Here is a 17,572-nt window from a genome sequence, read left to right on the forward strand (position 1 = left end):
ATTTACCAAAATCGTGTTGCTTTAACTATCTCACATCTTCTAAAATAGTTTCGAATCTCGGCCGTCCACGTAGAATAAGACCCAGTACCCACCGTTTAGATCCCTCGCGTTTGCCCCAAAATTTATTAATCCTAGGGCCTAAATCAGCCCGATCAATTCCCCGCCACAACCTCCGAATCTGGCGGCGTGTAGTTAGCCACGTAGCACAATCTGAGCCGCGCATATATTTCATTCTATTTTTATTTTCATTTACTTTATTTTCTTTTGTCATTTTCGATCTAAACCCTTACTTTCGAAGAATCAAAAGAAACCCTAGCTCTCGTACCCTCTATCGCGCTAAAAAAACAGAAGGAACAAAAATATCAAAATTATCGAAAATTAATTTCGTAAATCGACGATTCCATTAGGGTTTCAAATCAGAAGGCCAGATTCAAAGCCTAATATATGTTTATTGTTCGTGATCTTCACGATTTTGCGAGGAATCGGTTTTTTCCGCTACATGTTGGTTCAGGTACGTATGTGAATTTCATTTCATTTTATAAATTTATGGTTAATTTGTTCGATTTTGTTGACAATGGATCTGAATTCGTGGGAATGGGGTTTGATCGTTTATTTTTGTGTCGTTCTGGGGGATTTTTTTTGTGACTTTTGGTGTGACAGATCTGAAAAATGCGTAGGGGCATGTATGATGGAATGTGAAAATTGGTGGTTTTCGGTTTGGGTGTTTGGAGTGAGGAAAGGTTGATGGAAAACAGAGTAGAAAACTCTGATGGCGCTGAAATTCCCAAAAAATCTAGATCGTTGGATCTTAATAGTTTGTATCAATATAGGCTAACGAAAGAGAGTCAGGATAAGAATTTGAAGAGGAAGAATGGTAGTTCTGAGAACGGCGATGAAAGGAGGAACAAGAAGAAGAAGAGTAGGAAAGAGGTGTCTCTTAGTACTCTCAAAAACGTTAATGATAGAAGCATAAAGAGTGTGGATGATGTTTATAGCAGTCGGCTGAGTTCTAGTTCCCACGATACAAAGGAGTCGAAGTCGGGTTTGAATCAGAAATTGAACGGCTATACTGTCTCGCTCAGTATAAATGATAATGCCTTTCGGATTCCGAAGCGTAAGCGGGGTTTTGTGGGGCGGAAAAAATTTGAAGGTGGTCAAGCGTTGAAGCCGGTGGGCAAGTCTAGTAGTAAAGTGGCTCTTGTTGATCAGATAGCCAAGTTAAGTCCTGAGGGTTCAGGCACCCAGGTTGAGTCTTCAAAAGTTAAACGAACGAAAGGTTTTGATGAATTTAAGGAAAATAGAAATAGTGAGTCAAATTTGTCTGGGCACTTGAAGGAAGAAGAAGGGCCTGCTGGCCATTTGGTTGCAAACAATGGTAATTTGTCTTTGAAGAAGTCTCAAAGAAATCGTAGAAAAAGGAAGGATTTGGCACTGGGTAGTAAAAGTGTAGTGGAGGAGGCTGCACCTTTGGTTGATAATTCTTCTAGGATATCCGATGATTCGCGAGAAGACGATGAAGAGAATCTTGAAGAGAATGCAGCGAGGATGCTATCATCACGGTTTGATCCAAGCTGTACTGGGTTTTCTTCAAACAGCAAGGCTTCTGCATTGCAATCTGCAAATGGGTTGTCTTTTTGGTTATCTTCAGGTCGGGATTTTGTTGGTCGGGGGTCTAAGTCTTTATCTGGGTCAGAATCTGCATCAGTTGACGCTGCTCTGAGAGTACTGAGACCAAGGGTTCAGCACAAAGAAAAGGGACACTCAAGGAAAAGGCGCCACTTTTATGAAATCGTCTTTAGGGACTTGGATCCTTATTGGGTATTGAACCGGAGAATCAAGGTCTTTTGGCCTCTGGACCAGAGTTGGTATTATGGTGTCGTGAATGAGTATGACAAAGAAGGGAAGCTTCATCATGTCAAATATGATGATCGTGATGAAGAATGGATTAACCTCCAAAATGAGAGGTTCAAACTTTTGCTGCTCCCTGGTGAAGTTCCTGGTAAGGCAGGGAGGAAAAAATCAGCTATGAGAAATAGAAGTGTTGATGAGGGAAAAAGAAGCTTGAAGATCAACAGAAAAAAGGAAAATAGAGACTTTACTGCTGAGGATGATAGTTGTTTAGGCAGCTATATGGACTCAGAACCCATCATCTCATGGTTGGCTCGATCTACTCTTCGGATCAAATCATCTCCTTCATGTGCTGCAAAGAAACACAAAACATCTGGTGCATCTTTGCAGTCTTTGTCAGCAGGTTTGTCTGATGAAGTTGTTGATCTACATGGTTGTCTGGACAAGGGTTTGTTGAGAAGGGATAAGGATAAAAGTAAGTTATCTAGTAAGTCTGAATTGCCAGACAGATTAACCGACTCTGTAAGGCTAGAGAGGTCTGCCATTGGCACTACCTGCCTTGAAGAGGGCAAGCTGCCTATTGTTTATTTTAGGCGGCGGTTCCGTAAGACAGGCCCAGAATTATCTCATGTATCTAAGAACCATCCTGTTTGTAGAAGTGCATCTGGTTCTGTTGCTTCTTGCCATATTGTTGATGAAATTGGGGATTTTGAAGAGCATGATGTTTCGCTTGTAAGGTTGGACTCGGATTTGCCTTTGTGGTCAACTGACAATGTTGGGTCATTAGATTTTTCTTTTTCATTGATAAAATCAGGGAAAATCAGGTTTGAGTTGAACTTTCCAGTGCGGTTGGTCCTGAATGACTCATTTGGAGCAGAGAACTTTTGGTTTTTCCGAGCTATGTTACTGCTTCAACATGGTATGGTGATGATCGTGTGGCCAAAGGTTCATTTGGAGATGCTTTTCATTGATAATGTAGTTGGATTGAGATTTCTCTTGTTTGAAGGTTGCTTCACGCAGGTTGTAGCCTTTGTTTTTCTGGTCCTGAGAGTATTTTATCGACCTAAGGAACAGGGGAAATATGTAGACTCACAATTGCCAGTAACTTCAATTAGGTTCAAATTCTCATGTGTTCGAGATCTTAGGAAGCAGCTTGTGTTTGCATTCTACAACTTCTCTGAATTGAAGAATTCGAAGTGGGTGTACCTAGATTGTAAACTTAAGAGGCATTGTTTGCTTACCAGGCAACTACCTCTGTCAGAATGCTCTTATGACAATATTCATGCATTTCAAAACGGAAGAAATCAGTTACCTATCACTTCTGCTTGTGGGCAGCCCTCCTCTGTCAAGGTATTTCTTTTGCTTTTCCTACGTTTCTTGAATTTGGTTTGTGGGTTGTGCTTATTTTTCCAACAATATGCCCCTTTCCTCTTTAAGTAGTTAATTACCTCTATGCTTGATTTATAACTTAGGAGTAGCGGTGGCAATTGGGGTTTATGCGTTAGGTGGATTCGTGTTGTGTCGAGTCTTAGGTATACGACTATATGGGTTGATCTGCACACAAATTATTTAATTAATTAGGTCAAACTCCTCAACTTTAACATGACTTGTTTAACTAAATGGATGACCCGCATAATCCATCAACCCGCAAAATTATTAGATCTAAACCTTCTTTATATCCTTTTTTTTTTTTAAAAATAAAAATCTTCTTCTGAATATAATTTATGGTAAATAATGAGGAATCAATCGGGAATCAAAAAATAACATATTCGTTAAATCAAGCATCAAATTCCAAGTAAACTAAAGTAACTCACCAGCAAGTAGGGTTGTATTTGAGTCGAGTTGAGATGAGTATTGGATTTTGGATTTTCGGACTTGGCTTGGTTAAACCACATGGTTGTTCAAACTTGGTTTAGACTTGAGTGGAGTTTTGAACAACTGTTTGAACTCGGCTCACCAAGCACCCTGTCAAGGTCGACCTTGAGCTTGAACTTGGCAGGATACTAAGCTGAGCCCTTATCGAGTACTCGATTAGCTTGGGTTCTAGCCTGCCCCCCCACCCCCCCCACCCCACCCCCCCCCCCCCCCCCCCCCCCCCCCCCAAAAAAAAAAAAGAAAAAAAAAGAAAAAGAAAAAGAAAAAGAAAAGAACCTAGTTGTAAAATCATAAGCCAAACCAATAAAATAAATTATTTCGAGATAACTTAGGAACATTGAATTGGTTAAAACCACAAAATCCAAGTATCAAAATATTCAGCCCCAACATAACATTCTAAAACATTCCAAAGTACTCATCATCGTAGTACCACCACTGACAACAAATGAAGAAAAATTGAAGAAAACTGTAGGGACAAAACAATCTAACTAAAATAATACTACAAATAAAAAAGACAACTTTTATAACCCCAGTAAAACTGTTTCACTAAATTCATCGACAGTCTGCGTGATATTGTCAGCAGTGAACTTGTAGCCCTTGTCATTGTCGACGGTGGCATAGCCTTTGGCCTTGCGGTCAAGCAGGGACATGTGGTCCTTGTCGAGGTGGAGCTTGGTGATGACCACCTTGGAGTGGTTGATGCTGATGTTGACGGTGGACCTGTGACCTTCTTGTGGGTGATCCGCTTGATGTGAATGACCCACTTGCGATGAATGTCATGTATCTGAGTATTTATGGGGTTAGATTGAAGAAATAACGGGTAGTAATGAAGAAATATTGAAGAAAACTGTCCGAAATTAGGGTTTTTGTGAAGATAGAAGCTGAGATTGGGATGATTTTGGAGGGAAAGAAGGTTTGCGAGCTCTAGAAAATAGAAAGTCTCGAGGGGTTTTGGAAGACAGAAAGTTGGGAGCTCAGACAAAAAGCATTGATTTGGACATTGGGAACCACATTAGGTGTGCTAAGGAAGTTAATTCACGGGTTGAAACTTGGAAAGCATTCAAGGAGTGCTTTTCTGGCCAAGGGATTCACCTCGTTATTGGAACTAGCACTACGTGTCAATTTGTAGTTAACAATGGATGGTGTAGGCCCAAGTTTCTAGTTTTTGCTACAATCGTCTTTTTCCAAGGCACGACTCTTCTGCTGCTCAGGAAAAAAGGGCATGTCTCTTTGCTTTTTGAAATAATCGCTGCCAAAAATTACACAATTATACATTGTCCTTGCATAAGTTTGGGTGTTTGTTGGAGGGTTTCTATTGTATCTTGGGTTTCATGTGGGTTTTGGGTGTTGTGGGTATGTAGTTTCTTTTGGGTTTTTCATGTGGGCTAGCTGGGTTGCTCCTGTGTATACTTCCTGTGTACTTAGGGGCGCCTTACACTTTTTTAATGAAATTTTCTTACTTATCAAAAAAAAAAAGTTTGTAGAGAAAATACTGCAAAAGAATCTTTAGGCCAGCTTAAGAAATGGTTGTGAAGGGCTTTTAATATGTGTGAATCACATGAAAACAGTGTTTGCTTGCCCAGTTGCCACATGGTGTGCCGTTAGCCTTAGCTGACCATTGTATGTAGCACATGGTGCACCCTTAGCTTTTTAATTTTGGAGTTTAAATCATTGGCCGCTCAAACAGTTAGAACTCCTAACAAACACAATACATTCAGAATTAATTTCCTGTAGACAATCCAAGAAAAATTCTTTGTAACAAATTAATTACTTCGTAACAAATTAACAAATTAATTACTTATCAAAAAAAAAAAAACAAATTAATTACTTTGGAGGAATTACTCATTATTGTTTTATATATTTATTTCTCCGCTGTGTTTGATATGGGGTCTATGGAAGGAACGGAATGCACACAGTTTTGAAGATTGTGAGACTGGTTCGATTAACTTGAAGAAGTTGGTGATACAAACCTTGTTTATGTAGAGAGTGACGCTATAGTCTATGTCTGAGTGTTCTCATTCTGATATTTTAGATTTGTGTTTTTCTTTCTTTTTGAATTAGGGGTATCATGTATTCATCCTGTGTACTTTGAGTTGCGTCCCTCTGCGCTTTTTTTGCAATATACTTTACTTAAAAAAAAAACATTTATAAAACCTAAATGCAATTGTGCAAATAATTTTATAGTGGTATACATACTTATAGTGATTGTGCTATATAATTAATAATTTAATATAGTTAAGTTAGCATATATAATTCATGTGAATAATATATTATAATGAATAACATAATAATTACATATAGTATAATTAATATAATGTATAAAATATATTAATCTAAACAATATGTGATAAGTATATAACATATTGTATATTAATTGTATACATACATAATATCAATTATAGTGTGTATAGTAGTATAAATATATTATTGTTAATTACATAATTCATGCTTGCATACATATCAGTGTATTAATTGCATACAAAATTAAATTAATTGTATACAAGAGAACCCGTAATAGAAATGAACATAAAATAATAATAATAATTTTTTTTTTAAAAAAAAAAATATAGAATATTTACATAGTTATATACTGTATATAAATGTATTAAGTGTAATTATAGAGTTATAGTTATATACTATATGTTATTTATTTATATAGGTTACTTAAGTATATGAGTAGCTACAACTAGTATACAAACTATTATACACATTATATAATAGTTACTATAGTATGTGTGTGTGTGTGTGTGTGTGTGTGTGTGTGTGTGTGTGTCATAACCTTTTGCCCGGATTCCAAGCCCAGCAGTTCTAACATTAGGTCTCCTAAGGTGTGCTTAGAAGATTCCAAGCCTAACGGTTCTAACCTTACCCAACAGTTATGTAAGCCATCCAAGCCATCACGTCCAGTAATCTCAAGAAAGGAGTGAAGCTACGGGCTGGGTCGTGCAAGTCCATTGTCGGCTTTATCCTGAGTCTTGCAATCTCGGGCACTATTGCAGGTTGAGGCTATCTGTCTCCCTCCGCCATGGATGGTGGTTACCCAGAGTATTCGTCGGCGGTTGATGGTGTTTTTTAGCCTTCGTTGAAAGCGTTGGGCTGGGCTGGGATTGTGCTTGACTAGACGGTAGGTCAGTCTCGTTGGCGGCTTTGGTTGTGAGGGACAAGGGAGGTGATATCCAGGACTTGTCGATAGGTTAGTTTTGGCTGGCGGCTTTGGTTGCGATGGATAAGGGACGTGAACTTTTGCCAACAGGTTTGGCTTGTACCCAGGACTCATTAGCAGCTTTGGTGTGAGGGATAAGGGAGGCAAACAACATATGGGAGAGAACGGGAAAGATGGGGGAAGTTGTGCTATGTCTCTTGGATGGGGTGGATGGAGATTCTCCTTTGGGTATCTATCCTTCTTTCGTGTTGGGAGATTCCGGGTACTCGGATTGGGCTCTGCTTTATGTTAAGGATATTAGTTCTGTTGTGGGGATATCGTGTATGGGTCTGAGGAGTATACTTTGGCTCTCTTGATAGCCCTTGAAGAGAATCATCGTTGGGAGGATTTGGCTTTTCTCTCTAGCTTTAAAGGTAGCAGGGAGCTAAGAATTAAGAATGCTCCATTAACTATGATGCTAAAAGCGCGTCTTCTAATTGTGGAAAAGGCAAGGCTCACGTTTTTTTAGTGTTGAGCGCTTTGTGTGGGCGTTTGGTGGTGTTATGGGTCTTTAGGGGTGGGGTTTGTGCTTTTTTTTTTTTTGGGGGGGGGGGGGGGGGTTGCTCGTTCTAGTTAGGTAGGTGTTTTCTGTTGTATACTTCTTGTGTACGTAGGGGTGCCTTTTGTTTTAAATAAAAACTTTTCATGATTGGTCACAAAAAAATAAAAATGTAAGCACTAGAAATCATATATCATATATTATAAAACCAGGTTATTACTTATAAAAAATATATATATATATATATATATATATATATATATATATATATATATATATATATATATATATATATATATATATATATATCTACATAGGTTACTTAAGTATATGATTTTACTTTTGTAGACTTTTTAAATTTATTCTCTTCTCGTCCCATTTAAGGGCTCTTTTGTATTTTTCCCGTGTATAAGGGTTGCGTCTCTTTGCGCTTTTAATGAACTAAATTACAATTATTTATAAAAAAAAAATAAGTGATTAATATATGATTATAGTCTATAGTTAATATGTATGCATAAATAACTAGGATATATATGTTCCCAATGACAAATCAATGTTTTAACTTCCTCAGCCTTTCCTTCTCAATTGTTTTCATCAATTACAACACTGATAACTGTAGTCTATACATAATCATTTGTTATTATAATATAACTATAGACCATATACAAGGGGAATGGGAAGGGAGGTTAACTAATTAATTGTCGTATAAGTATATAATATGTAAGCATGTTATACACTATAGTTAACCATATGTTATATCTTAGTATATAGTCATATACTTTACTACTTTACTAGGATAACTAACTAGTTAAGATGCTAGTATATTGCACAATGCATATAGTTAACTAGTTAGTTAACATGTACACTAACATATTAACTAACTAGTTGTGTTAGCATATCAACATACTAATTAATAGTATATTAACTATTTAGTATACTATGTTAATATGTTAGTATGTTAACTATTTAATATGTCAGTATATTGACTAACTAGTTAATAATATAGTTAATATACACCAAGTCACTACTATATTAACTTTTTTTTTTGATAAGTAATAAAAGTTTTATTTAAAAGCGTAAGGCGCCCCTGAGTACACCGGAAGTATACATAGAAGCAACTAAAAGCTAGCCAAAAGAAGAACCCAAAAGAACCTAAAGTAGCCCAAACAAACCCATCAAACAAACCCTACAAACCGAACAGCCCAAGACCACAAAATCCACCAAGGAGAACACAATCCTACGTCAAGGGATCCTATCCTTTCGGCGTCTTGAGGGAGTGCTCACATCTCTATAGTTAACGGAGCTTTTCAAATTCAAAAGCTCCCTCTTGCCTTTAGTCTTTTTGCGAGCTGCCAAACGATCTCGAAAAAAATCCTCTAAAATAGCATCGTGAATTGCCAACGACTCCACATCAAGACCATCATCCATCTCCCAAACCATTGGCACCCCATCCCAAGACTCTTCATCTTGCTCCCGCACCACGGCCTCCTCAGACTGATCGAACCCAACCGGCCACTGTTGATACTTGGTAATGTCGCTGTCCCTCACAATACCAACTTCCTTGTCCTCTGGAGTCGAAGATAGGGCCAACTCAAAAGGCAAGGAGGAATTGGTAGAAGGGGCCAACACAGACGGCCTCCGGTTGAGAAATCCTTTCCGAAGGAAGCCCTTCTTCCCATTGCTCACTACCTTCTTCTCATTGCTCGTCGTATCTGCAGAAGACTTCAAAGGGGGAGCTGCAGAATCTTCCTTAGAATAAGGCTCTACAACCGAAGCCTTATTACAAAAGCCGCCAGTCTTCTTCGAAGCTTCCATGGAATCAGCAAGAAGCCCATCGTTCCACTTCACTTGACTTTCCCTGAAATCCCTAGCTTTTCGGTAATAACGCTGGAAAGGCTTAAAAGGCTGCAACACAGGGAGAGAAGAGCGAATTCTCTCACCCATCTCGGCCGTCCCTGTGAGAGGAGGAGGGACAAACCCAGAGCAACAAGGCACGGTGGCAACATCAAGGCCATGTCCATCGAAAAAACCAGACCCAACAAGGGGATTCGCCGAAGACGTTTGAGCAACCAGCGAAGGAGGGAAGGAGAAAGGAAGGGACGGCTCGACAGTGTCCTCCTGAGATAAAACGACAAGATTTGAACAACTAGGCATAGAGGCCGAAATTGGAACAGGAGACGAGCCCGGAATCATCCCAGAAACTGACGGCGATGAAGTCTCCCACTGAGAAAATCGTCCACGATCGGCCGTCGACGGGTCGTTTTGTCCCTGTCGCCCCGGAACCAACCCATAAACTGTAGGCGACGATAACTCCAGCTAAGAAGAACGCCCAAGATCGGCCGTCGACACCGGACCCTCATCCTCAGAGATAACCGACTGAAAAGGGACTCTAAAAATGTGTCTCAGATAAGGTTTCTGCAAAAATCGACCCAAACGGAACCCTTTGCACTTAGGGCCCAAACCGAACCTAGCAAAACGGCCCAAATGCTTCCGAATAACCCGGCCCAAAGCCCAAGTAGAGCTGACAAGCTTGCGTATCCACCCATACAATCTCAAATTCAAAAGTGAAGACATGCCTCGTGTAGAGTGAGCACAGTGAATCTTCTTCTTACCTAGCGGACGAGGACTCAGACCCTTAACCAACGGATCAAGCGGCAAGCCGTGTGAAGAGGAATTCTCCGGCGATCCGTGCGGTTGCTCCTCCAGGTCAAAGCAATTCACCGCCCTCCTTCCTTCATCGACCACCCTAGAGCACGACTCCGGGAGCAAATCCAACCCACTCGGCTCATCAATTGAGCGTTGCATCCCTGCATGCTTGACGAGAGAATCATCTACCCCCCGAACTACGGCCGCGTAGGAAGGAGACCCATCTGCCGACTAGAAGACGCACCCAGCCATTTCGAAGTGAACGACTCAGGACCCATCACCCGATCCTTGGAGACAAGGAAGGATGTCATCTTCCGCAGCTCACTCGCAAACCGAGTCCACCCTCCACCTTTACGGCCTTCTGGGAGCCAAATAGCCTCTTTCCGACCACCCTCAGCGAATACCAACACCTCTAAGTAGCGGTCAGACTTGTTCTCTCCCCCTCTAACCATCAAAACCTTAACATCCTCCCGAAAATACTTAACAAAGTCCTTCATTGAAAGCTTCGCAGCCTCTTCGACGATTTCCAGCAACCAAATAGGACTTTGAAGACCCAAAAAAATGATCCCACAGAACCCCTTTCTCCTCTCCTTCAAGCGTAAATCCGCCACTTCAGATTTCACCGAAATGGAGAAGCGTTTGGCTTCCACAGAGAAGCACCGCTCCATCCTCTGGAAGCCTAGAATGCTAGGAGAGGAAAAAACGCTGTTTCCATACCGACGAGAGTTCCCTTGGAAACCCCTATCAAAACCCAGCATCAAGATACTGTAGATGGTTCGATCCAATATATCTAAGAGTGCAAGAAAATATCCACTACCATATTAACATATAGTTAAATATGTTATAACTAGCTAATAGTATATTAACTATTTAGTATACTCACAATAGTTAATTATAGTTGCTTAGAATATATTAACTAAATATAATATGTTAGTTTATTAACTATAGTATTTTACCTTTTGGGTGTTTTACCGAATTGGACTTGGATTGGGAGTGGGATAGTGATGAGGATATAGATATGTCCTTGGCGATTTTGGAAGCCATTGAAGAGGACTTCTATCGGTGAGTTAAGGCAACGCGTCCAAAGACCAAAGGTAGGAGGGAGGTGTTGAATCTGGTAAAGCTCCATCAACTACGATGATTCTAGCGTGTCCTCCCTACTTAGGAAATGCAAGGCGCACATAGTGTAGCTTTGGGGCCTCCCGAAGGTTTTGGGATTGAGGGTAGTTGGGTTTTCTTTTCTTGTTGTAGGCTGTTTTAGTAGCTCCTGTATACTTCTTGTGTACTTAGGGGCGCCTTACGCTTTTTTTTATAAAATCTTCTATTACTTGTAAAAAAAAAAGCTAACTAGTATGTTAATACTTGTACTCTGCTTGGGTTTTATTGAATTATGGGGGTTCTATTGTATCTTGGGTGTTTGTTGGGGGGTTTCTATTGTATTTTGGGTGTTTGATGGTGTTTGTTGGGGGCTTCTTTTGTATTTTGGGTCTCTTGTGGGTTTTGGGAGTTGTGGGTTTGTAGTTTTCTGTGGGTTTTTTATGTGGGCTAGCTGAGTTGTCCCTGTGTATACTTCCTGTGTACTTAGGGGCGCCTTACGCTTTTTTAATGAAATTTTCTTACTTATAAAAAAAAAAATACTTAAATACTCTGCAATCTCATATTTATGTAGGATATTATTTATGCTTATATATATATATATATATTGATAAGTAATTGACACATACCATTAAAAGCGTAAGATGCTCCTAAGTAAATAGAAAGTATTCAAGAGGAAGCACTATATATATGAACAAGCTAACGAGTCGAGTCGAGCTTATACGAGCTATGTTCAAAGCGTTAGCTGAGTTGAGTCAAGTTTATACGAGTATGTTTCGTTTAATAATTGAGCGTAATTTTGTTCCCGCAAACGACTCATATATTAAATAAATTGAGTCCAAGTCGAGTTTATCCAAGCTGATCTCGAGCGGGTTCATGAATAGACTTGTTAATTTACCCCTACTGCAAGTATAAACTATTCTATCTATGTCTGGTTGACAACAAAGCATAAACCAAATAAATAGAACCCTAAATTTTTTAGCTCATGAAAACATCATTACTTAACTGCCTGAAACAACATTAGGCTGAGTTACTCATTACCCATAAACCAAAATCAACTTAAAACACAATCTAGATTCTCTACCCCGGTATTCTCGACGGCATGGGCTTTGTGGCGAGGGAAGAGGAAGGCGGCATGGGGGCTTGGCCATGAGGTCAACGATGAGAGTTTTGCTTGGTTTATGGGGCAAAGTTGGTGCGCTGATCTGTACGGTCAGTTCTATTTCAAAAGGCAGTTCTCACCAGCCAGAGTCGCTGATTTTTAGGATTTTCGAGGCAGATTGTAGATGTTCTTTTGGTGGGTTTTGGGGGGGGGGGGGGGGGGGAGGGGGGATTAGCTTTCATAAAATGTAGTGTTATATACTTCAGGTCTTTAAGGGTAAAATAATAATGTAATTATTTGAGTTATGCAGGTCAATTGTAGGTTAAGCGGGTTGATATGAAATTGAAATGTTTATATGAATCGGATTTAATCAGGTTGACCTGGTTTTACCCAAACCCAATTTCACTAAACCACAACTCTAATTTCGCATCGTGTTCATGTTAGGTTCGCGGGTTGTGTCAAAGATTGCAAACGCTAATGCTATCTATTGCCTTTTCTCTTTATGCATTTAATTTCAAATGATCTCTTCTTCTGCAGCAGGTAGAGTGCAAGTAAGCTTGATAATAAATCAAAGAGACTAGTATTATCTTTGTTGATATGGCCTTGTTATGCATCTAAGTTTGGGTACTTTTCTTTAATGTGGTTTATGATTTGTATTAACTTCTATAAGTCTTTCCACCCACCAGGGATTATTGAAGAGTTCTAGGCAGGGCATAAATGTCATGGGTCTTGCCAGAGATTGCACCTATGTGAATGTCAGTCAGCCTTCATCTAATTCCAATGAGATGCACGGGAAACTTCCTCCATTTGCTCTTTGTTTTGCTGCTGCACCTACTTTCTTTCTTAGTTTGCATCTGAAGCTGCTTATGGAATATAGTGTGACTCATATCAGTTTCCGGGACCATGATTCTGTAGAGAATTTAGGGAACTCTGCAAGTTTCAGGGTGGACGACTATTCTAGTGCGGAGGACTGCACTAAGGATGCTGTTGGGAATAATTTGAGGTCCTTGTCTAAGGATACTGCTTTTGATGGCTGGCTTTCTTGTGCTAAATCAGGGGACAGAGATTGGATGAAGTCCTCCTTGAAGTACAAAGATGTTGATCTTAGTGTTGCTGGAACTTCTGCGGTTTTCCAGGATTCTGAAAAGGTTGGGACTGATGCTACTGTCCAGGTGCAGAAGTGGCAAAGCCACCATTCAGAGTCAGAACAATGTGCTTTGTTGCAAAGACCTTCAGTAGACAGAGATAAGGCTGATACCAGTTCCCATTCTTTTCTGAATGGCCTCAGTATTGAAATTCCACCATTTAATAAATTTGAGAAGCCCGAGGATGGGGAGTTACACAGTGCTCAACATTCTGAGGATGGGGAATTACACAGTGCCCAACATTCTACAGATCTGTCTTGGAATATGAGTGGTGGCATCATCCCCAGCCCCAACCCCACTGCTCCCAGGAGTACATGGCATCGAAATAAAAATAATTTGTCATCATTTGGATACCCCTCGCATGGTTGGTTAGATGGGAAGGCTGACATCTTCCAAAATGGTTTTGGCAATGGACCTAAAAAGCCACGAACTCAGGTTTCATACTCGTTGCCACTTGGAGGTTTCGATGTTAACTCAAAGCATAGAAGTCATCACCAGAAAGCATTTTTTAACAAACGTATTAGGAGGGCTAATGAGAAGAGATCATCAGATGTTTCTAGAGGCTCTCAAAAAAATTTGGAGTTGTTATCTTGTGATGCAAATGTGTTGATCACACTTGGTGACAAAGGGTGGAGAGAATGTGGGGCACGAGTTGTATTAGAGCTTTTTGATCATAATGAGTGGAAGCTTGCTGTAAAAATTTCAGGAATTACAAAGTATTCATACAAGGCACATCAGTTTTTGCAGCCTGGTTCAACAAACCGTTACACTCATGCCATGATGTGGAAAGGAGGTAAAGATTGGACCTTGGAGTTTCCAGATAGGAGTCACTGGGCTCTTTTCAAGGAGATGCATGAAGAATGTCATAATCGAAATATTCGTGCTGCTTCCATTAAAAACATTCCCATTCCTGGGGTTCGCTTGACAGAGGAAAATGATGATAGTGGAACAGAAGTAGCATTTGTTCGCAGTTCTAAGTACTTGCGGCAGGTTGAAACGGATACTGAGATAGCTTTGAATCCATCGCGTGTATTATATGACATGGACAGTGATGATGAGCAGTGGATTTTCAACAGTCCAAGTTCCTCTGAAATTGACAACTGCAGCTTGGGGAATATCACTGAGGAGATGTTTGAAAGGACAATGGACATGTTTGAGAAGGCTGCATATGCTCAAGAGTGTGATCAGTTCACATCTGATGAAATAGAGGACCTCATGGATGGAGATGGGCCCATGGATGTAATCAAAACCATTTATGAGTATTGGCGGCAAAAAAGGCAGAAGAAGGGTACGCCTCTAGTCCGACATCTTCAGGTATCTCCTGAATCACTTTCTTATCATTTGTGATTATTTTTTGGTACTATCTGACATAAGCTAATTTAGTGGGACGTCTTACCCTAGGTGGTAGTGCACATGAATTATCAAAGGACTCTGGCTTCTGCTGTGATGATGCTGATTTTATTTACTTTCATTTGATGACTGTTTTGCAATGTTTTACCCTTCTTCTTGGGTTTTGTTAAACAAAAAAGAAAAGGAAAAAAGGAGTACATACAGATGTATGTGTAACACACTCTCACACACCCACACACGTTTGTGTACATTGACAAAATGAAATAAAGTAAAATAAAAGCCACTAATATTTGAGAAAATTTCCAAAAGCAGAAATACTCCCTAAGATTAAAGTTTAAACTATGCAGGGATCCATTTGGTACTAAAATCATCTGAAGTAATTATTTGGAGTATTCAAACACTCATGGAAGCTGAGGGGCTTATGTTGTGTAAGATGAGCATGAAATTTGCTGAAAAGAAGATAAAAGAAGAGAGGAAATTTGATTTGAACATCTATTGAAGGTTTGGGAGGAATGTATTTTCTGGGTTTCTATTGATATGCAATTTGAAAAAGAAATAATCAATTTTTTTTTGCTTGTCATATTCCTTACCCTAATGTTGTCTGGTAGGTCTTGTTTTCACATCTATGAATTTCTCTTACTCTTAATAGGTGTACAAAGTTAAGTGATTTATTGTTAATTTGGGGGATCATCTGCTTTTGTTAGGATTTGACTTGGCATGTGATTACTTCCAAGTCCTGGTTATTTTGCTTATGTATGTGTGATCTGCATGCTGGTTTTGTTTTGTTTTGTTTTTGTTTCTTTTGTTTTTGTTTTTGTTTTTTCCCTTCACCGTATTGCAAAGCTCATTTTGTTGTTTTTCAGCCTCCGCTTTGGGAAAGGTATCAACAACAAGTGAAGGAATGGGAGCTGGCTATGACCAAAATCAATACCAACCTCCCCATTGGATGTCAGGAGAAGGCTGCACCAATTGAAAAGCCCCCCATGTTTGCTTTCTGTATGAAACCACGGGGATTGGAAGTTCCCAACAAGGGGTCAAAACAAAGGTCGCAGAGGAAATTTTCAGTTTCTGGGCATAGCAATGCCATTGTCGGAGATCAGGATGGTTTTCTTGCTTTTGGTAACTGTTGTTATACTTGCACATATTTACTATTATTATTTTGACTCATTCTCTTTGTGAACCTCTTTCTTAATTTGGTTTTATCTGTTGCCTCAGGAAGAAGATTGAATGGGTTTGCTTTTGCGGATGACAAGGTTGTATACCCGGGCCACAGCTATGAATCTTTTGATGATTCCCCTTTGCCACAGGCATCACCAAGGATGTTTTCGCCGCGGGATGCGGGCAGCAGAGGGGTTTTCTCCATGAGCACTGATGGGTTTGATAGGAATCATATCCCAAAACTTCAGAGAAATAAGTCAAAGAAATTTGGGACGTTTGTATCTCCGAATGACCAGCAGATGGTGATATCATACAATCAGAAAATGATGGACAAGAGAAATGGGGTTCATCGATGGAATTTAGGACCATCTGAGTGGCCAATACAGCAGCATTATCACTTAGATGGGTCTCAGAGGCATGGCCTTGACCAGTTGGATGGCTCTGATCTTGATGAGTTCAGGTTGCGTGATGCATCTGGTGCTGCTCAGCATGCTGTTAACATGGCTAAGCTCAAGAGAGAGAAGGCTCAGCGGTTACTTTACAGAGCGGATCTAGCCATTCACAAGGCTGTGGTTGCTCTTATGACTGCTGAAGCTATGAAAGCTTCTTCCGAGGATTTAACTGGTGATGGGTAGAATGGCCAAATGAGATCTTAGATGAAGGGCTGGAAATTAAGTCACCAATTCCTGAAGCCTGCTGTTTACGTTGTTTTTACTGGAATCGATCTGGTTTATACTTCTTCAGTGGTGGTGACCCTTTGTCATTATTCTTCACAGAATAATGATCTTCCCAACATGAAGCTGTGAGAAGTGAAAGAGGAGTTGTTGCTTCAACAATGTGATTTCCGAGTTCCTCCCACCAGTTTTTTTGCCAGCATGAATTCTATTCGGCTCAGTGCAATTGTTTGTACTGATCCTGCAGGTATAGGGGTTTATGGAATTTTGGCTGCCAAGTCTTTGTACAGAAATTTTTTCCCCTCCTCCCCCTTCCCCTTCCCCTTTTTCTTTTTTCTGCTTGGGTTTTTTCCACCCATGACCTCAGTTTAAGTGTTCGATAATTAAAGGAGCAGTTGGTGCAAATAATACAACACTGTATGAGCGAGTGAATCACTCTTTCCTGTCTAATTAAACACTTGGGCATTTACTAGATAAGATATATCGTGATCATGCCAAAAATCCTTTTAACTCTTTGATTGATATGTTTATGGTATGGCATGATGCCCGTTTTGTGAGGCTGGAGAAAATGTCTAATGCAGAAGATATGAAGAGAAATGCTACGTACTAATTTTTTTTTTTAAATTGATTAGATTAAAATTAATCAGTGATTTATCTTACATTCTAAAAAGAAGATAAAAAAAAAATGGTACGGAGCTTTAGTCAAAGGTAAATTCATCAATTACTTGGCCAAGTCTTAACTGTAAAACATAAAATTTCATCCGAATCCATAACCAGCTTGTTTTTCTATCATGATCATGGTCTCTCAAAAGTAAATTTAGTGAAAGTTTGAGGGTAGTTGCGGTCAAACTGTTAATATATTTTTCAGACCCATGGCCTTTTCATTTAAAACCCATTATAATTACCATTAAGCGACTTATTTGAGAGCAAAGACATCTCAATTCCCAATCAGCCTTTGAATTTGTCAATTTCACACTC

At 39.7% G+C, this 17,572-nt stretch overlaps 1 protein-coding gene across 3 annotated transcripts; it reads left to right on the plus strand.

The window, feature by feature from the left end:
* Positions 1 to 270: 270 nt before the first annotated feature.
* On the plus strand, positions 271 to 17,029 carry LOC133870895 (uncharacterized). Of its 3 annotated transcripts, none has more exons than XM_062308166.1 (5): positions 271 to 511; positions 661 to 3,198; positions 12,954 to 14,726; positions 15,626 to 15,881; positions 15,982 to 16,124. In XM_062308166.1, exons 2-5 carry the CDS (start codon positions 745 to 747, stop codon positions 15,987 to 15,989), a joined length of 4,491 nt encoding a protein of 1,496 aa, XP_062164150.1. In that variant the 5' UTR covers positions 271 to 511; positions 661 to 744; the 3' UTR covers positions 15,990 to 16,124. The 3 variants fall into 3 exon arrangements, with proteins under 3 accessions (XP_062164150.1, XP_062164148.1, XP_062164149.1); XM_062308164.1 differs by having other exon boundaries at positions 274 to 511; positions 15,978 to 17,029; XM_062308165.1 differs by having other exon boundaries at positions 274 to 511; positions 678 to 3,198; positions 15,978 to 17,029.
* Positions 17,030 to 17,572: the final 543 nt, after the last annotated feature.

Source organism: Alnus glutinosa, chromosome 6 (assembly GCF_958979055.1).
Source record: "Alnus glutinosa chromosome 6, dhAlnGlut1.1, whole genome shotgun sequence".
NCBI classification, from domain to species: domain Eukaryota; kingdom Viridiplantae; phylum Streptophyta; class Magnoliopsida; order Fagales; family Betulaceae; genus Alnus; species Alnus glutinosa.